This window comes from Centruroides sculpturatus, unplaced genomic scaffold (genome assembly GCF_000671375.1).
Source record: "Centruroides sculpturatus isolate CEXI.00-Female unplaced genomic scaffold, Cexi_2.0 scaffold330, whole genome shotgun sequence".
In the NCBI taxonomy this organism is placed as follows: domain Eukaryota; kingdom Metazoa; phylum Arthropoda; class Arachnida; order Scorpiones; family Buthidae; genus Centruroides; species Centruroides sculpturatus.
The window spans coordinates 26,460-44,993 of NW_019384592.1; the positions used below are offsets into that span (position 1 = coordinate 26,460).

Sequence of the window (18,534 nt, forward strand, 5' to 3'; positions counted from 1 at the left end):
TATCTCGTTCTCTTTCTAAAGTATCCGAAACTTTGGTGTTGTACGTGTGATAAATCATTTACAAGGTTATATAATTAAGCGATTATTTTTATCTAAAATTTAGATAAACACTTCTATGATAATTATACATATTCAATTTCAGAATTATATTGAAATAATGTGGATCTTGTAAAAAAATTCCACAAATTATAATCGTAAAAGTGATCGAAAAATTATAACCTTACACCCTCGACCATGGGAAATTTTGTCTGTCTTTTTGTATTGATGCAATACTGTACTATGATCTACCCCTGAAAATCCCAAAAAATTAAATAAAAATTTGATATAATTGTCTCCAAACTTCCTCTCTGGAAAATTCTCTGCTAATGACCATACCAAATATTATTTTTAATTTGCTAAAATANGTTTTGTCTGTCTTTTTGTATTGATGCAATACTATGATCTACCCCTGAAAACCCCAAAAAATTAAATAAAAATTTGATATAATTGTCTCCAAACTTCCTCTCTGGAAAATTCTCTGCTAATGACCATACCAAATATTATTTTTAATTTGCTAAAATAAATTACAAATGATACTGTATATATATTATTATATATATATAATTGAGTCTGTAAGACTATATCAACTGTTAATTAGTACAGCAGTAATAGAATTAATATCTACGATATGCAATATGAAAAGAAATTGATGGGATATGGCAAAGCAACATAAGGGTGATTTCCGGATGGACTTTTATGGAAACCACATTTAGGCGAAGAAAATTCGAAAAATTCCACGTGACCAGCACGTTCAGTGGTTTTATTCACTCTGTTACTGGTGGGGCTAGATTAGAAAAGGTGCTATTTAAGTTAATTATAGAAAAATGAGGATTTTAACATAAATAATACAAACAACAAACGCCTATTTTTGCAGTTTATGTATTATACTGGTTTATAATACATCCACAACTTCATAAGTTATTTTAGTGACCATGATGACAGGTTCAAAATATGTAATTACAGTAGTTAGCATTAGCATCGATAATTTGGTAAAATAAACAATAAGGAAAACTGACGAAAATTTAGCAAATGCAATAAATAAAATATCTGCAATAAAATTAATAAAAATGGCACATAGATACTATGCTATGCACATAAAACAGACTAGCTGAATCAATTATGTGATATTGAAAATACTGTAACACATTTTTTAAATGGAAATTTCCCTAATACTGTAATTAAGAATATCTTAAATTTACACTGTTTTTTATTTTACCACGTTTTAAGTATTTTCCAATATATATATATTTTTCATTATTCTATAATTTCTTACAAAATAAATGTTCCGATGTTTAATTTATAAGCAAACATATCTATCATTTTTGTATGAATTATTGATATACATTTTTGGGCTGCAATTTGAAAAAATTGCAAGCTATAAATTCCCATTGTTGTCCATTCCATCTGTCTATCTGCATCTTTCCTTAATCTTGAAAATGGAGTTAAATTGATGAAAACTGAAACCAGATTTTGAAAGATTAGGGACAGGAGGCCCCAATTAACTACAGTAGACCCCCCTATAACGTTTAGATACGTTCCACGCTAATCGAAGTTTACGTTGTAGGAATGATTAAATACATGAGCCAATCGCAGCCCGATAGGTGGGAACTTTACGGACTAAGGCTGTTCGAAAGGTTTTCTTCTATAAAATTAACCGATTCTAGACTAATTCGACTCAACATTTCCAAAACACGTATAATTTTTTGGGAGTAATCCGTATAAACTATGCTATAAACAAAAAATTATAGGATTACTTACCGAGTGTGTACCGTTCGACTACGCCCGTTGTTCAAAGCTTGTCTTCGTCGCGGAACAGCACACGAAACGGCGGCCGCGATATCTGATAAATAATTTATCGCAGAAAGATAACTTGACCTTTGGAGACATCATTAATATAAATAATTTTTATGGCCGTTGAATAAGAAGTGTTTCTTTCACAAGAAATGTATAAAATTAGTGCTGTATTAGACTTACGGTACCTAATTTACATACTGTGCAGACGATAATAAACTCAACTTACTAGCCTAAAATCTCCGTAGCGTGTTGCCAGGCGGCAGAAAGCATATATATAATTATAATAAAGTTACAATAAATTAAGTTAATATATAATTATATATACAGTACCTAATTTATATATAATTAATATATAATTATATGTACAGTATCTAATTTATATGTAATTTATATATAATATTGTACAGACGATAGCAAACTCAATTTAGCCGCTCTGTAGCGTGGCGCAGGGTCGGAGGAAAGTAGTTCGGCTGCTCATCCACTATTGGTCCAGATTCTATCAATCTTGTCGCGAAACGACGTTATAGGAGGTATTTTATACGAATGTTGCTACAATTTTTTCGCTATGTTATAGGAATTGTCGTTATAGGAACGCACGTTATAGGGGGTCGACTGTATATGAACTTCCAGTTTGCACTGGAAGTCATGTTATTCCAATTCAAAGATTTCCCCCAAAAGGAGTTAGAGGATAGGAAAATACACGTCAAAAAATTCTCAAACAATATGAATCCAATACAGCTGTATGCCATTCTGCCAAAACACCACCTTTAACTAATGATTCATCTGATAACATACTTTGTGTTGAAAAACCAAAGTACACACATTGCTTTCCTTTGAATAGCACCAAGTGTAAAGTAAGGTGTTATATTATCTCCCAATGCAGCAAATAAATATAAAACTGAGTTACATTTGTTTACATATTCTGTTAGCAGTTTGATGTTTCTGATTAGAAAATTATAGAATACAAAAACCCCTTTACAAAATTGCAGCATATAAGGCATTAATTAGGAGAACTTTACACATTCTTCTACTCTCCAAGCTCTTGCTGCTAAATTAACGTTTATAGAGTGCATAGCCATTGCACATGGTTACCACAACATCATAGGCAGATTGAATGTTATCACCAAACACACCTCTGTAGTTGATTTACAAAAAAACCCCAAAAATAGTTGATTTGGGCTGTACATCTAGCAATCACTTTAAATAAAGGATTGCAACAACTAGATGGCTGAAGAAATTAATGCATCAACCTATCACTCTGGGGACCTGTGATCAAATCCAGGTGAGCAATCCCAGAAGTTATCACAGGCAGTCTGTCTCTGATATATTAGACCCTTTTCTACCCAGTTGCCCCAATACACCTGGCCAAACTACAATATATCTGGTAAAAGAGCCATCTTAGAACCCACAGGGCAGAAAATGACAAAAATGAAAATAGGAGATGGTTCAAAAGCCAGGTAACATATTTTTGATTCAGTTGCTTGCAATGAAATAACTGAATACAAATAAAACAGATTTTCCAAACTAATTTTAACAATTCTTAAAATATGTAAACTGATTTTTGGGCTATCTTTTAATACTAATTTTTTTTAAATTGGTGTTTCCTAGCCAAACGATCTGTCAGATTATCACTATATTAAGGCTAACTTTATATTACTTATTATGTTTTTCTTTATATTTAATTACTACAGTAGAACGTCGATTATCCGAATCAATTGGGGACTGGGGTTGTTCGGAATATCGATGTTTCGGATAACCGATTGTGTACGAAAAAATATTTTTTTCCATCTTGACATTTTTCTCCGTTGCGTGTCGCTTCGCGTTGAATTTTCGTCGATGTTAAGCCTAACGAAGACTATTGTGTCGTTAAAAATTATTTTTTTATTTTGTACGAACAAAATAAATATAATGAAAAATATAAAAACAATAAAAAGTTATACTTCAAAGATTGCAGCGCCACAGCACTGGTAAAAATTTAAATTTGCCGACTGGAATTCTTTCGGGTGATTGACGTTTCGGATGATTGACTTTCGGATAATCGACGCTCTACTGTATTAAAATTAGCATTAATATAGCCCAATAATCTGGCATATTTGGCTTTAATTGGAGTTTCAGTTTTGTAATATAAAAATTATTTTGCAGAAAGGACATTTTTGTTATTAATAAAATACAATCATTACAAACAATTCTTTACTCTCTTAAATTATAATTTTTATTATGTAATTACACACTGCATAACTGAAAAAGTAACATAAAATGAATTAAAATTATAAGATTTCTTAAGGTTTACAAAACATAATTCATAAATAAAACGATTATTTGAAAATCATGTTAATATGAACAACTGAAACATTCAGATGTTACAATTTATTTAAAGTCAATTATCAGACTATGATATAATTTTATATGAAAATAAATACAGTAGAATTCACTTAACATAATCACATTGGGACTTGCTGACCCTGATTACATTATGCGGGACAAGTAAATAAGATAATGTTAGTAAAAATTCTGGTTTTATTGACTCTGATTAAAAATAATGCTAAGGATATGAGGCCCACTACAAAATTTAACAGCGGCTACAGAATATAGTTGATGTAAGAAATGAAAGCAATTTAAACTACTGTATTGTGAGCAAATAATAGTTAAAATGATTAATGCTTAATAATTAAAGCACTGGTGAAAACTAATAATTCATATGTTATCAGCTGTATATTGAAACTGATAGCACAAAAACAAATTAGAAATGATATTTAAATAATAGAACTATGGTTACAAAAAACAAAGTTTTCATACAGTATTTTAACTTAAATAATTAGGGACTAATTAATTTTAATAACATTAAATGACTGATAGCAATATCCATGATTACAGTAAGTGGAGTCTACTATATAAATTAGTATATGATTTTTAGAAAATTATTAATTTTCATTTCAACATATCATTACTGTCATAACAATACTTCCTTATGAAAATACTCGACTATACAGAGGCATTTAAAATAAACAGTTATCTTTTCTAAATTTTGTACATAAGGTTTTTATTTACTAGAGACTTCTTATTACACATGCTCATACAGAAGTACTGCTATAACACTACAGTTTATTAGTATAAAAGTACAAAATAATTATCTGTGATAAACATAATTAAATTTTTGATATTTTAATACTATATAATTTTAACTTAAGAATTATGGAGTTTAAAAGTTTTACCACATCACATTAATATTTTGTGCCATTTCAAATATAAAAACATTTTCACAAAACTTTTTCTGTGATCTGATTATCTACCTATCTAAAATTCCTTGTTATACTGCAAACATTCAAATTATATTAAAATTCAATACGTGCAGTATTTAAAATTTATGCAACTTTAAAAATATATATATGAATGATTTGTCATAGTAAATAACATTTGAACTTTGAGATTGCTAATGTTGTGCTATAATTAATATTATATAAAAAAATTCTACATGAAATTGATTATTAAGACTTACTACACCACTAAAGTACACCAAAATATAGATACAGTCATCAAATGTTAATCCACCAATCAAATCAATTTCTTGGCAATCAATCAAAAGTGATTTCTTGGCAGAGAAAAATAAAAATTTTAAATATAAGTTAAATATAGGAAAAATTATACAAATGTAAAAAAATATATATAATTTGTTAAACTTTTATAATTACTATAAACTACTATTTGAATATTTGCTTGAATTAAAGCAGACTAAAAAAGTCCAATTCTCATTTTAATCCCTCTAGAATCAATGTTTTCTCCTATACACACAATTAACTGCTTATTACTGATTTTAAAATAGTGTGTGCTTTATAAGTTTCATTCAAAAATTATTTGGATTGTAGAACTCATAGAAGAAAATTAATTAATTACAAATGCTATTTCAGCATTGTATAAAAAATTTATCATAATATAATTGACAAGGATGTTTAAATAATAATAAATTAATTACAAATTTATGTAATAAAATTATGGAGATTATTGATTGAATTTAAGTTATACTAGAGTTGCATTAGAAATGTATAAATACTAGATATTACTCTTATTACATCTATGAATATAATACAGAACATTATGAAATACTGTGGTAAGGCTACTTATGTTTTGCATATTTGTAAGAGCTATATGATATTATGCATATGATTTGAGAATAAACAATTGATTTACTTAAAATAATGAAGAATTTACTAATGAAAGATACATTTATAAGTAGAAGTTAATTTGCAAATTTTAAATAATTATTTAAATAAATAATCATATCAATACCTATCATACTAATCATATCATACATATATACTGTATACTTACAAACTGATAAAACTATATTAAATATTTTTAAAAATTTGCTTTACAATAATCAATTTAATCAAATCAAATTTTGTTTCATGACATTATTTAAAATTTTCCAAATAATTTTGAAGACCTTATAAATACAATGGCAAAATTTAATGCAATAATACAGGAAAAATATCAATAAATAAAGATGTTTGTGTGTGTGTATGCTACAATGTATCTATATTTACTAATGTATGAATTTATATTTTATCAAATAATTACTTTAATTTAGTTTGTTGTGTGAATTATTAAATCATTGTTACATCTGAACTGTTTTAAAATGCTAACTTTTTTCTGAAACAGCAACATTTTTCAGTATAAAATGCTGAAAAAGCATTTTACATTGTTTTACTGTTTTTAAGCATTTTTATATTCATAAGACATATTTATTCCTACTACACACCATAACAATAATTACACTGAATTCTGTTTACTTTGAAATATTATCAACATTTGAAATGTTGATAATAATCTAAAGTAAGCAGAATTCAATATAATTATATAATATTTAAAATAAGTTTGTTATTTAGATTCAACTTTCAAGAGAAGGAATTGAGAAACAGAAATAGAAGAGACTGAAAATATCATTATTACAGTAATTTTTTTCATATTAGATATTGATAAAAAAAATCAACTCCAATACTATGCTTACATGTATACATTTATGTGTATGTCCAGTAATTTCAATTAAATATATTTGTAATTATTAATATATATATATATAATACTAATTATATATTATAGTTATTAGCAGTACAATTAACATGATTTCATAAGTTATATTAATGATTTAAATGGATTATAAAAAAATACTGTAAAAAAAATGAGCAGCAGAAGTAGAGTTATGGATTTAATATAAATTCCATAAACAGAAATTTCAACTTAAATTCCTGAAATACATTACTGTGAGATGAATAGAGCAAATACAAATGAAATGTGCAATGCCATAATGTTGTAAATGCTAAAAAACACTTTTTCTAGTGAATGAATTCATTTCAATTTTACAATAAAATGGTAAAAAAACTCACTAGGTTACAAATTCTCTGAAATATCAAAATGATGTAAATATAAGTTGTAATGTTTTAGGTGCCGAAAGTCACATGACTTGAACTTTGGAGCTTTAAATGTTATGGCTTCACATAAATTCAACTTTAAAATACAGCCACTTACAGTGCCAATATCGCCACAATATTTTTTGTAGCAGAAAACATTGCATTTAGAATTCAATTCTTCAATAAAACATATTTAGAGAAAAATGGCATTTACAATGTTATGGCATTGCATGCTACAAATATCTTTTCTGTTTAAACATAGATGTAAATAACAATTGTAATATTTTAAGTTACAACATTTCTAAATATGATCCAATTTTATAGTATAAGTTTTAAAAACTTAGAAAATTTAATTTGGCACTTTCAGATTTTTCTATTTTCCACTTCTCAATTGTCTGAATAATCAATTTATGATTTATTTAAAATCCCTCAACTTCATACATACTTATAAATTGCTAAAATTTTTAATTTAGGTGTATAAAGTAGGTGTTTTAAATTTTATAAAACTGCTAATCATTACAGATAAAATGTGAAATATTATTTTATTGTAACACTTTTAAACTGCTTCTAACTCTGAGCCTAACTTCATATGATTCAGGATAAAAACCAAATATCTAAAAAATAGAATTAGAGTAGAAGATGTACAGATGAAATTATTTTAACAGCAATAATTAATTCAGACTTCAATTTATAAATATCACATTATAGATTCAATTATAAAATTATTCTAACTATATTCCTTATCTCATAACATCATTTGATATTTGTTCAGTAATATTTGAAGATGAAACATTTATCTTTTTGTCTAATCCATTACGACTAAGAAATTCCTTGCTATGATGAGTTACGGCTCCATGCTTTAGTTGAAAATTGCAAAGTGCTTTCAATGGCTGAATTAATATCTGTAAATTAAATATAAAAATTATTTTAGCAAGGTTTGATTAAATTTACATAAACAAATATTTAGTAATCTTCACTATATTTATTCATTACTAAAGTTTTAAAAACCATATAATTAAAACACAGATATGCTTAGAGATACTTATTGAAAGGCTGACAAGTGTGTAAACATTATATTCCATTCACAAGAAGTAAATAGGTCCACTGGCTCTCTTGTTTTTTGTATCTGCCCCATACATAAACACAAGACTCCCAGTGACATTTGTCATGTTGAGCAGACATCTTGATTCAATAAAAATTGTAACTTTCACTTCGAGCCAATTCTTTCCTTCCAGAATCTTCTAAATTATTGAATATTGATTTAATTATAATTATTAAATTTATCATGAGATGGCTCCTAATGTCTACCTGTAGGACAATTACTTGAGCTTTAATTAATAATTAGTAGCATTACTATAGCCTGATGTAATCAGGCAATCATTTGGCATTAAACTAAAAATCAGGTTATAGGATGTTTATATTTGAATCAATTTTATTTTGTCTGTTTCAATTTTGAAAATATATTATCAATATCTTTACAGTAAGTTTCTTATTGATTTTATTTTGAACGAGTAATAATTTGATATCAAAGTAATTACACAAATACAGTGAAAATCAAAATATATTTAAAATATCCTGTATATTTAATTTCACTCTTTTCATGTACAGTACAGTGGTACTTCATACTTCAAATGATTCTAACTTTGAATGCTAAATTTGACAAAAATTTGTCTTGTAGTCTGAACTATGTGCACAATGGAAAAATGCGCTTGAAGTGTAAACACAATCTGTTAGGTGCCCAAGTTATTTCTTGCTTGTGCTCTTGCATTATGCTCATATCTTTTCAGTACTTTTTTGCTTTGATTTTGGTGTGTTTGGTTATATATACTGTATTCTGATTATTCATTGATTTTTAACAATTTCTTTCTACAATTTTTCTTCAACAGCTTTTAGGCATTCCATATGTTTGGTATCCTTTAGTTCAAAATTTCCCAAAATGGAACTTTTTATACCACATTTCACATGTTTTAAGTTTAGGAATATATTTCCCAAACTCAATATGTTTGTTTTACAGTTTGTCCTTTCCAAAACTCATAAAATAACATGTATGATATGCTTTTTTCTGAAGACATTACAACTTGATTTTATTCAAACAAAATATGAAGTAAAACTTAGAAAATAAGCTTATAAACAAAGAATACAATCTCAATAATGTGTTAAATTTCACAACTGTTGTAATTAAATGGTACATCTATGTTATATACAGACAGCTGTCAAAAATATACAAAAACTGACTTTTCAACCTATATAATTTTTATTTATTAACCATGGCATCCAAGAAGTGTACAGAAGCAATGAAGCCTACCAGGCAAATTGTAATATTGACAATTGATGTGAAAAAAAAAGTTATTGTGAAACGTAAAAGCAGTACACTTGTGGTAGGTCTGACAGCCATGCTGAAGTAAGCTGTGTGCAATTAATGCAACTTTCATTTTATTATACAGTATTTACATATTTTATTTATTATTTTCATGTTTTAATTTATTATTAGAACATATAATTATGTTATTTTTACTTTAAATTATGTGTATTTGCTGTTTTAAGTTTATTGACATGGGTATTGTTTAGGATCTAGGAGTGGATTAATTCACTTTCCATTATTTCTAATGGGAAAAACTGATTCAGACTTCAGCCTCCTGAAATGAATTAAATTTGAAATATGAGGCACCACTGCGTTTGTACAATGCCTTTGGACATTATAACAATAAACATAAACAAATAAATGAAACCACCAGAATATCCAGAAGGGTTATTCAACGTATATATGTTACTGTAAATGCTCGAACTATGGTAAATCCTAAGATTTTCTAGTAAAATCTAAGATTTACCAAATCATTGTGGTAAAAGTCCGAAATGTTCTGCGATCATTGTTAATTTCGAACTTTTACCAGCATTTACTCGGTATATCTTAGGTTTTACATCAGAGACATGGTAAATGTTGAAAAAATAGTCTCCGATCCCGTACCGCACTGCGCTGCCGCCTTCACTCGCTGTATTCCATCATTTGACACGTTAGAACACGCACATTAATTATAATCTTGTTTGAGATTTCTTTGTCTAAAAGTTATTTTCAAATCAAGATGAGTGTGAAATGGAGATTTTATGAAATAATGGATGAGCTCATTGCAAGCAAGAAAGATAATAACTTTTATCTCAATAGGGACAAATACGCAGTGTTTGGAGGAAGTAAAAGCTGCAAAGAACATGAAAAAGAAACAAGCTGTTCATTACAGGCGTATAAAGCGTTACGACATTTTGATTATAGGTGACTTTGTAAGATGGTCTTGGTAAACTAAAATAAATTTATAATTTCTATCTGGGGTAGTTTGTAGATCTGTTAGATCAACCTGAAAGCATGAGTTCATTTCACTGTGAAGTATAGGTCTGACGACAATACTCTTTTTCAAAGTCTTCTGTTTCTTTTGGCAAGGTTGACATAGCTTCAAATATGTCAACCTTGTAACAGTATGACATATTGTATCCAAATATCAAAAGTATACATTTTGATACTTGCGGTTACATTCCTTAAGCATCCGTGTCTTTCCACCGTGGCCAACAGCAACATGCGTTTCTTCGAGAATGTTGAATAAGTCCTCGTAACAAATGTAATACTTTATTTCTCCATCCTCCTCCTTCATAAGCGCAATTAGTTTTTCTTCGCCGCCTATAGTCAAAATGTCGTAACGCTTTATACGCCTGTAATGAACAGCTTGTTTCTTTTTCATGTTCTTTGCAGCTTTTACTTCCTCCAAACACCTTGCATATTTGTCCCTATTGAGATAAAAGTTATCATCTTTCTTGCTTGCAACGAGCTCGTCCATTATTTCATAAAATCTCCGTTTCACACTCATCTTGACTCATAAATAACTTTTAGACAGAGAAATCTCAAACAAGATTAGAATTAACGTACGCGTTCTAACGTGTCAAACGATGGAATGCGGCGAGCGAAGGCAGTGGCGTAAAAATCGGGGACTATTTTTTCAACATTTACCATGTCTCTGAGGTAAAACCTAAGATATACCGAGTAAATGCCGATAAAAGTTCGAAATTAATGTTGATCGCAGAACATTTCTGACTTTTACCACAAAGATTTGGTAAATCTTAGGTTTTACTGGAAGATCTTAGGATTTACCATAATTTGAGCATTTACAGTAACATATATTTCTATAAACATCTAAATTATCCTCAAGTTTTGAAGTTTCCATAAGGCTCATATAATATTACCTAGTTACTAAAATCTATTTCAGAATGATATCAAATTTAAAAATTTTTCTTGAATGATAAAAAATGGGATGACATGTCATGCAGTTTTTAAATCTATATTTAATTAATACAACAGAAAGTTTGATCATTATGCACTTTAATAAATTATATTTTATTAATATGCATATTTCTTTATTTTCATTAAGTAAATATAAAATTATTTTAAAATATATTGTAATACCTGATGAATAGCTGGATTACTTTCAAGCACAGATAATGCCAAAGCAGCAGTCTCTACAGTTGATAACGATTTTTCAGTGGGTTGAGTTCGAATCACATAATCACTTCCTTGAGAAGGATGAATCTGAACCTTATTCAAAGAAAAAATTAAAGTATTTAATATAGTTCAAAATAAAAATGAGTGTAAATACAATATAACAGATAGAAAAACATATTTACAATTTTACATAAGCTTAACAAAATTAAAAATAATATAACATTATTTTATATTTAACATCTTGTGTAACACAAATGAAGTATGAAGGCTAATAAAATGGGCCTTTCATACGAACCACATTAGGGCCCTGGAGGCCCTAGAAATATACAAGGCCAGCCTGATGGGTGGGTGTATCAATTTTAAGGATGGTAACTTCTTATATTATTTTATGCCTGGCGTTACTCGTGTGAAGAACAGGGTGCCACTAACGTACATTGAATGTATACTATTTACTGTTATACTGAACCCACAAATAATAGGCACACATGGGTTGCCTTATGTGTGCATTTTTGGATTTCATACATTTGCAACCATTAAGTTTCGGTTGGTTTTTTTATGTTCCAAAGGGTTTTTAATTTAACTTTTTTAAAATTGTTCTGTTCCAAGCATTCTGATTTTGGAATTTGATCATACTCTAACCTGATGAGGACCTTGAGTAGGGTCAAAAGCATTTGTTGGGTGATTTATTAAACGTTTTTTGTTATTGGACATAAATGTTCTTCAAGGGTTGTCATTAGCACCAGTAATTAAGTTGGAAGATATTTTTAAATAAGTAAAAGTGCTAAAAGAGCCTATTTATTTGTTTAATACAACATTATTAAGCTTTATTGCAATCAGTTTCTCTAAATAGTCAGAATTAGATAACTCATCATAATGTCAATCATTTTGATGCAAAAAGTGTAGTTTTGAGTTGGAAGCAATGTTTAATCTAAAATTTGCAGATGTAATTAATTTGTTAATTCTTTGAAAAAATCATAACAACCAAAAACTAAATTTTGGATAACAATATCTTGGATAAAAATCTGTAATGTTGAATCAAAAGTTCAGTTAATTAATAACATTGACTGAAACTCTTGTGTGCAACATAAGAATATATGTCCAGAAGCTTTGCACAATCAAAATTGCATCAACATTTGACCTACTGGGCAGATTCTGTAGGACAGAAATCCTCTATGAGCTCTAAATGTGGGCCACTAAGAAAACTCCAATGTCAAATACTTTGGATGTAGCTTAGTTTTTTTTTTTTTTTTTGTATACCTTAAAACATGGATCTATGGCCTTATACATTTAAAGAGATCAACAAAATCTGGTATAATAGCTGATAAATACTTAGATTTAGTAAATGTCTCTTCAATCCGAATGATTAAAAACGGTAGACTTTCTTTCAGCTCTGAGGTTAAGTATTCCTTTATTGTAAATTACATATGCATTTCAGGCTTGTATGAGCCCCTCTTCAGTGTAAATTCTACACAAAATTTAAAAACAAAAAATCAATTTACAANGTATTAATATTGGACAGTAGAGAAAATGGGTTTTTTTAAATATTTTCGGGTGTAATATTATATTTTTTAAAACTTTTTATATAATTGTTATAGAATGTTATAAACCTGCTGAAAATTTTCATCTTTTAAAAATCAAGATTACTATAATTCTCTAACAAATTCAATGCAATTCTTTGCTTATACAGTAGACCCCCCCTATAATATGGTAGATACGTTCATTTTTATATGAATTCGTGTTTTACGATCACTTAAATACATGAGCCAATCACAGCCCGGCACGTATGCAGTTTAGGGACTATGGCTGTTTGAAAGGTTTTTTTTCATAAAATTAATCGATTCTAGACTAATTTGACTCAACATTTCCAAAACACGTATAATTTTTTGGGAATAATCCATATAAACTATGCTATAAACAAAAAATTGTAGGATTACTTACCGAGTGTGCACTGTTCGATGATGCCATTGCTTATACTTGTTTTCGTCATGGAGCAGTGCATCAAACGGCAGGTGCATGTTTCCTGATAAGTTATTTTTCTGCGAAAAATTTGCTGAACTTTGGAGACATCATTAATATAAATATAATTTTTATGGCTGTTAAATAATAAATGGTTTTTAGTAGGTCCATTGCTCATTTAAACTCAATGGTTTGTACAATATCCGCTATTGGTCTAGATTAGATCAATCTTGTCGCAACACGAGTCGGCGATGGCATTTTACCATATTATACAAGTTTCTTTTAGAGTGTTTACAGGAATACGATTGCAATTTTTTTGCTATTATATACGCCGTATTATATGAACCCATTTTATAGGGGGGTCTACTGTATTTATAGAGAAAGTTTTGTAATTTTTCAATATTATTATAAGCAAATTCAACATTTTAATGTGCAAATTTAAATTAAGCCAAGATAATTATTATTATGTCATTATTATGCTTTTGTATTCTTGATTTTATAAACTATTCTTCCATGCAACAGTACTTTGATATATTATATTTAGTAATTTCAATTTTAATAATCTTGCAGTATTTGTTTTATTTACTTTTTTTTTATTTTGTATTCATTTGTTAATGCTAATAGCTTTCCCTGTTCACTATCAGCTTTAGCAACTTAAGAAACAAATTTTTTTTTTAGTATAATTTTTGCAGCATTTCAATATTGAACAGTTATCTATTTTAAATTACATTATTTTCTTTCAAAATTTATAAATCTTTTCATTGCATGATATTTTCAAGTCACCATGTTTTTATATTTTATTTGAATGCTGTTAATTAGCTTTTTCTTGCAACCAACTGTCTGCTATATTATTTCATATAAAGCAATTTCTTATACATAAAAATATACATAAGAAATTACTTTACTTTAGCATATTATAACAGAACGCATTTGAAAAAATACATTTAGAAAGGCTAATTTATACTTAAATGAATCCTTTGGTTTAAAGTAATATATATATATATATATATAGAAGTAATAATTAACAATTAGTCAACAAACATGAGCTATGTAAATAAAATAATTGTTTAATCTGTAAGTAACTGATTATATCCTGTTCTAATGTAGTTTTATTATATTATTTAATAGGTGTTTTATCTATTAATATAGAAACTGCTAAATTACTGCTTTATCTATTATTATCATGCAAAAATATTTAACTAAATATGAAATAAACAAAAACATTCAAAATACAATCTAAATCTAGATTTGCTTTTGCTTATAAATGACTTTATCTCAAACATGATTAAATTAATTGTATGATATTTAAATGATTTAAATTATGAATTAAGTATCTTAATTCATGTTCATTGTAATAACCAACTCCATAAATTAATTTTAAATCATAACAACTATAAAAATGCTAATAAAGTTCAAAGATAAAAAACATTTTTGAGATGATATACATCTCATCATCAAGTTAACAAATATTATTCATTGAGTTTTTTGATCTGATAATGAGTTGTATATCATCTTAAAAAACATTGTATCTGAATAAACTGTGAACTTTTTGACTTTTTAACATTTTTATGGCTATTTTGATTTGTTGAAATTTATTACTTGTTTAATTCTAAAAAATTTTACATTAATTGTAATATAATTAAATTATTTTAAATATTTGATTTGTTCATATTATTTTCTTTATCATTTTCTTTTATATAAATTCTTTATTCTTATAATCATATCTTTCTTAAAATTGTTATCTTATCTAACATATTTATTAATAATTAAATCATTTCTTAATAAAATTGAAGACAGTCTGCCCAAAAAGGACCACCATTTATTGTTTCCGTGTTCTAGACAATACATTCTTGGCAACAGACCTTTCCTTTTAGGCTACTTATTGTCAGAAGTTTAAAAAGTCCTTTTAAAAAACACAAAATATATAAGGACTTTTTAAACTTCTGGCAACAAGTAGCCTAAAAGGAAAGGTCTGTTGCCAAGAATGTATTGTCTAGAACACAGAAACAATAAATGGTAGTCCTTTTTGGGCAGACTGTCTTCAATTTTATTAAGAAATGATTTAATTATTAATAAATATGTTAGATAAGATAACAATTTTAAGAAAGATATGATTATAAGAATAAAGAATTTATATAAAAGAAAATGATAAAGAAAATAATATGAACAAATCAAATATTTAAAATAATTTAATTATATTACAATTAATGTAAAATTTTTTAGAATTAAACAAGTAATAAATTTCAACAAATCAAAATAGCCATAAAAATGTTAAAAAGTCAAAAAGTTCACAGTTTATTCAGATACAATGTTTTTTAAGATGATATACAACTCATTATCAGATCAAAAAACTCAATGAATAATATTTGTTAACTTGATGATGAGATGTATATCATCTCAAAAATGTTTTTTATCTTTGAACTTTATTAGCATTTTTATAGTTGTTATGATTTAAAATTAATTTATGGAGTTGGTTATTACAATGAACATGAATTAAGATACTTAATTCATAATTTAAATCATTTAAATATCATACAATTAATTTAATCATGTTTGAGATAAAGTCATTTATAAGCAAAAGCAAATCTAGATTTAGATTGTATTTTGAATGTTTTTGTTTATTTCATATTTAGTTAAATATTTTTGCATGATAATAATAGATAAAGCAGTAATTTAGCAGTTTCTATATTAATAGATAAAACACCTATTAAATAATATAATAAAACTACATTAGAACAGGATATAATCAGTTACTTACAGATTAAACAATTATTTTATTTACATAGCTCATGTTTGTTGACTAATTGTTAATTATTACTTCTATATATATATATATATATATTACTTTAAACCAAAGGATTCATTTAAGTATAAATTAGCCTTTCTAAATGTATTTTTTCAAATGCGTTCTGTTATAATATGCTAAAGTAAAGTAATTTCTTATGTATATTTTTATGTATAAGAAATTGCTTTATATGAAATAATATAGCAGACAGTTGGTTGCAAGAAAAAGCTAATTAACAGCATTCAAATAAAATATAAAAACATGGTGACTTGAAAATATCATGCAATGAAAAGATTTATAAATTTTGAAAGAAAATAATGTAATTTAAAATAGATAACTGTTCAATATTGAAATGCTGCAAAAATTATACTAAAAAAAAAATTTGTTTCTTAAGTTGCTAAAGCTGATAGTGAACAGGGAAAGCTATTAGCATTAACAAATGAATACAAAATAAAAAAAAAGTAAATAAAACAAATACTGCAAGATTATTAAAATTGAAATTACTAAATATAATATATCAAAGTACTGTTGCATGGAAGAATAGTTTATAAAATCAAGAATACAAAAGCATAATAATGACATAATAATAATTATCTTGGCTTAATTTAAATTTGCACATTAAAATGTTGAATTTGCTTATAATAATATTGAAAAATTACAAAACTTTCTCTATAAATACAGTAGACCCCCCTATAAAATGGGTTCATATAATACGGCGTATATAATAGCAAAAAAATTGCAATCGTATTCCTGTAAACACTCTAAAAGAAACTTGTATAATATGGTAAAATGCCATCGCCGACTCGTGTTGCGACAAGATTGATCTAATCTAGACCAATAGCGGATATTGTACAAACCATTGAGTTTAAATGAGCAATGGACCTACTAAAAACCATTTATTATTTAACAGCCATAAAAATTATATTTATATTAATGATGTCTCCAAAGTTCAGCAAATTTTTTGCAGAAAAATAATTTATCAGGAAACACACACCTACCGTTCGATGCACCACTGCATGACAAAAAACAAGCTTAAGCAATGGCATTGTCAAATGGTGCACACTCGGTAAGTAATCCTACAATTTTTTGTTTATAGCATAGTTTATATGGATTATTCCCAAAAAATTATACGTGTTTTGGAAATGTTGAGTCAAATTAGTCTAGAATCGATTAATTCTATGGAAAAAAACCTTTCAAACAGCCGTAGTCTGTAAACTGCATATGTACGGGCTGTGATTGGCTCATGTATTTAAGGACTCATACAACATGAATTTCATAAAACACAAAACGTATGTACCATGTTATAGGGGGGTCTACTGTACTAATGTAACCAAAATGCATTTTGGACTCCTTTTTCTGAGCCCCTCTTCAGTTGAGTTATGATGGTTGGTAAGAAGACATTAATATAAATGGATGATGTAATAATAGAGTATAAATATGTAAATTAATTGCTATTGATGTGATAGTAATAAGCTTTTTGCATGTTAGAGATGTCACTAAATTTTGATTGTTGATGTGCATGATAATGTCAGCACAGCATTTTAAACATGATAATTAGTAAACTGTCAATTCTCCAGAGGCTTTAATGTGAGTACAGTAGAGCCTCGAAAACTCAGCACTCCGGATAACTCGGCCACACCCTGGCAGGGCAAAAAAATCCTTAGTTAATTAATTTTCATGATAAAGACAGCTTTATGCCTCATAAAGTATTTTTCTGAGGTCTGTCTTATCAGATAAATTACTGTACAGTGTATTCATTAATTTTCATTTTCATGTAGTAAAGGCTCTATGCCCAGGGTGGCCAAGCTCCTTGATAGTCCGAGCCATTTTTCAAAATTTGAAATTTTTCACGAGCCGCAATTAAATACGTATTAAAAAGGTATGCAAAAAATTCCAGATTACAAATTATATCCATAGCAAGAGTGATACAAATTGTTTCCTCCAGAGCACAATGTCAACTGTCCATTGCAATGACAGTTTACAAATTCAAAATCGGTCTGGAGTCAGTCGATAACGGACGATTACGCCACTGTTTATGTTCGTTCGTGCAGTTTTCGATGAGTCATATCATTCTT

General features: G+C 27.6%; 1 protein-coding gene across 1 annotated transcript in view; it reads right to left on the reverse strand.

Moving 5' to 3' along the window:
* Positions 1-3,852: 3,852 nt before the first annotated feature.
* The window catches only part of LOC111624773 (DTW domain-containing protein 2-like), a 34,220-nt gene continuing 19,538 nt past the window's right edge, over positions 3,853-18,534 (reverse strand). The window contains exons 5-6 of the mRNA XM_023367707.1: positions 11,683-11,811; positions 3,853-8,140 (exon numbers count right to left, since the gene is read on the reverse strand). Coding sequence (XP_023223475.1) covers positions 7,979-8,140; positions 11,683-11,811 — 291 coding nt within the window. The 3' untranslated portion in view covers positions 3,853-7,978. The remainder of the gene's footprint in view (positions 8,141-11,682; positions 11,812-18,534) is intronic.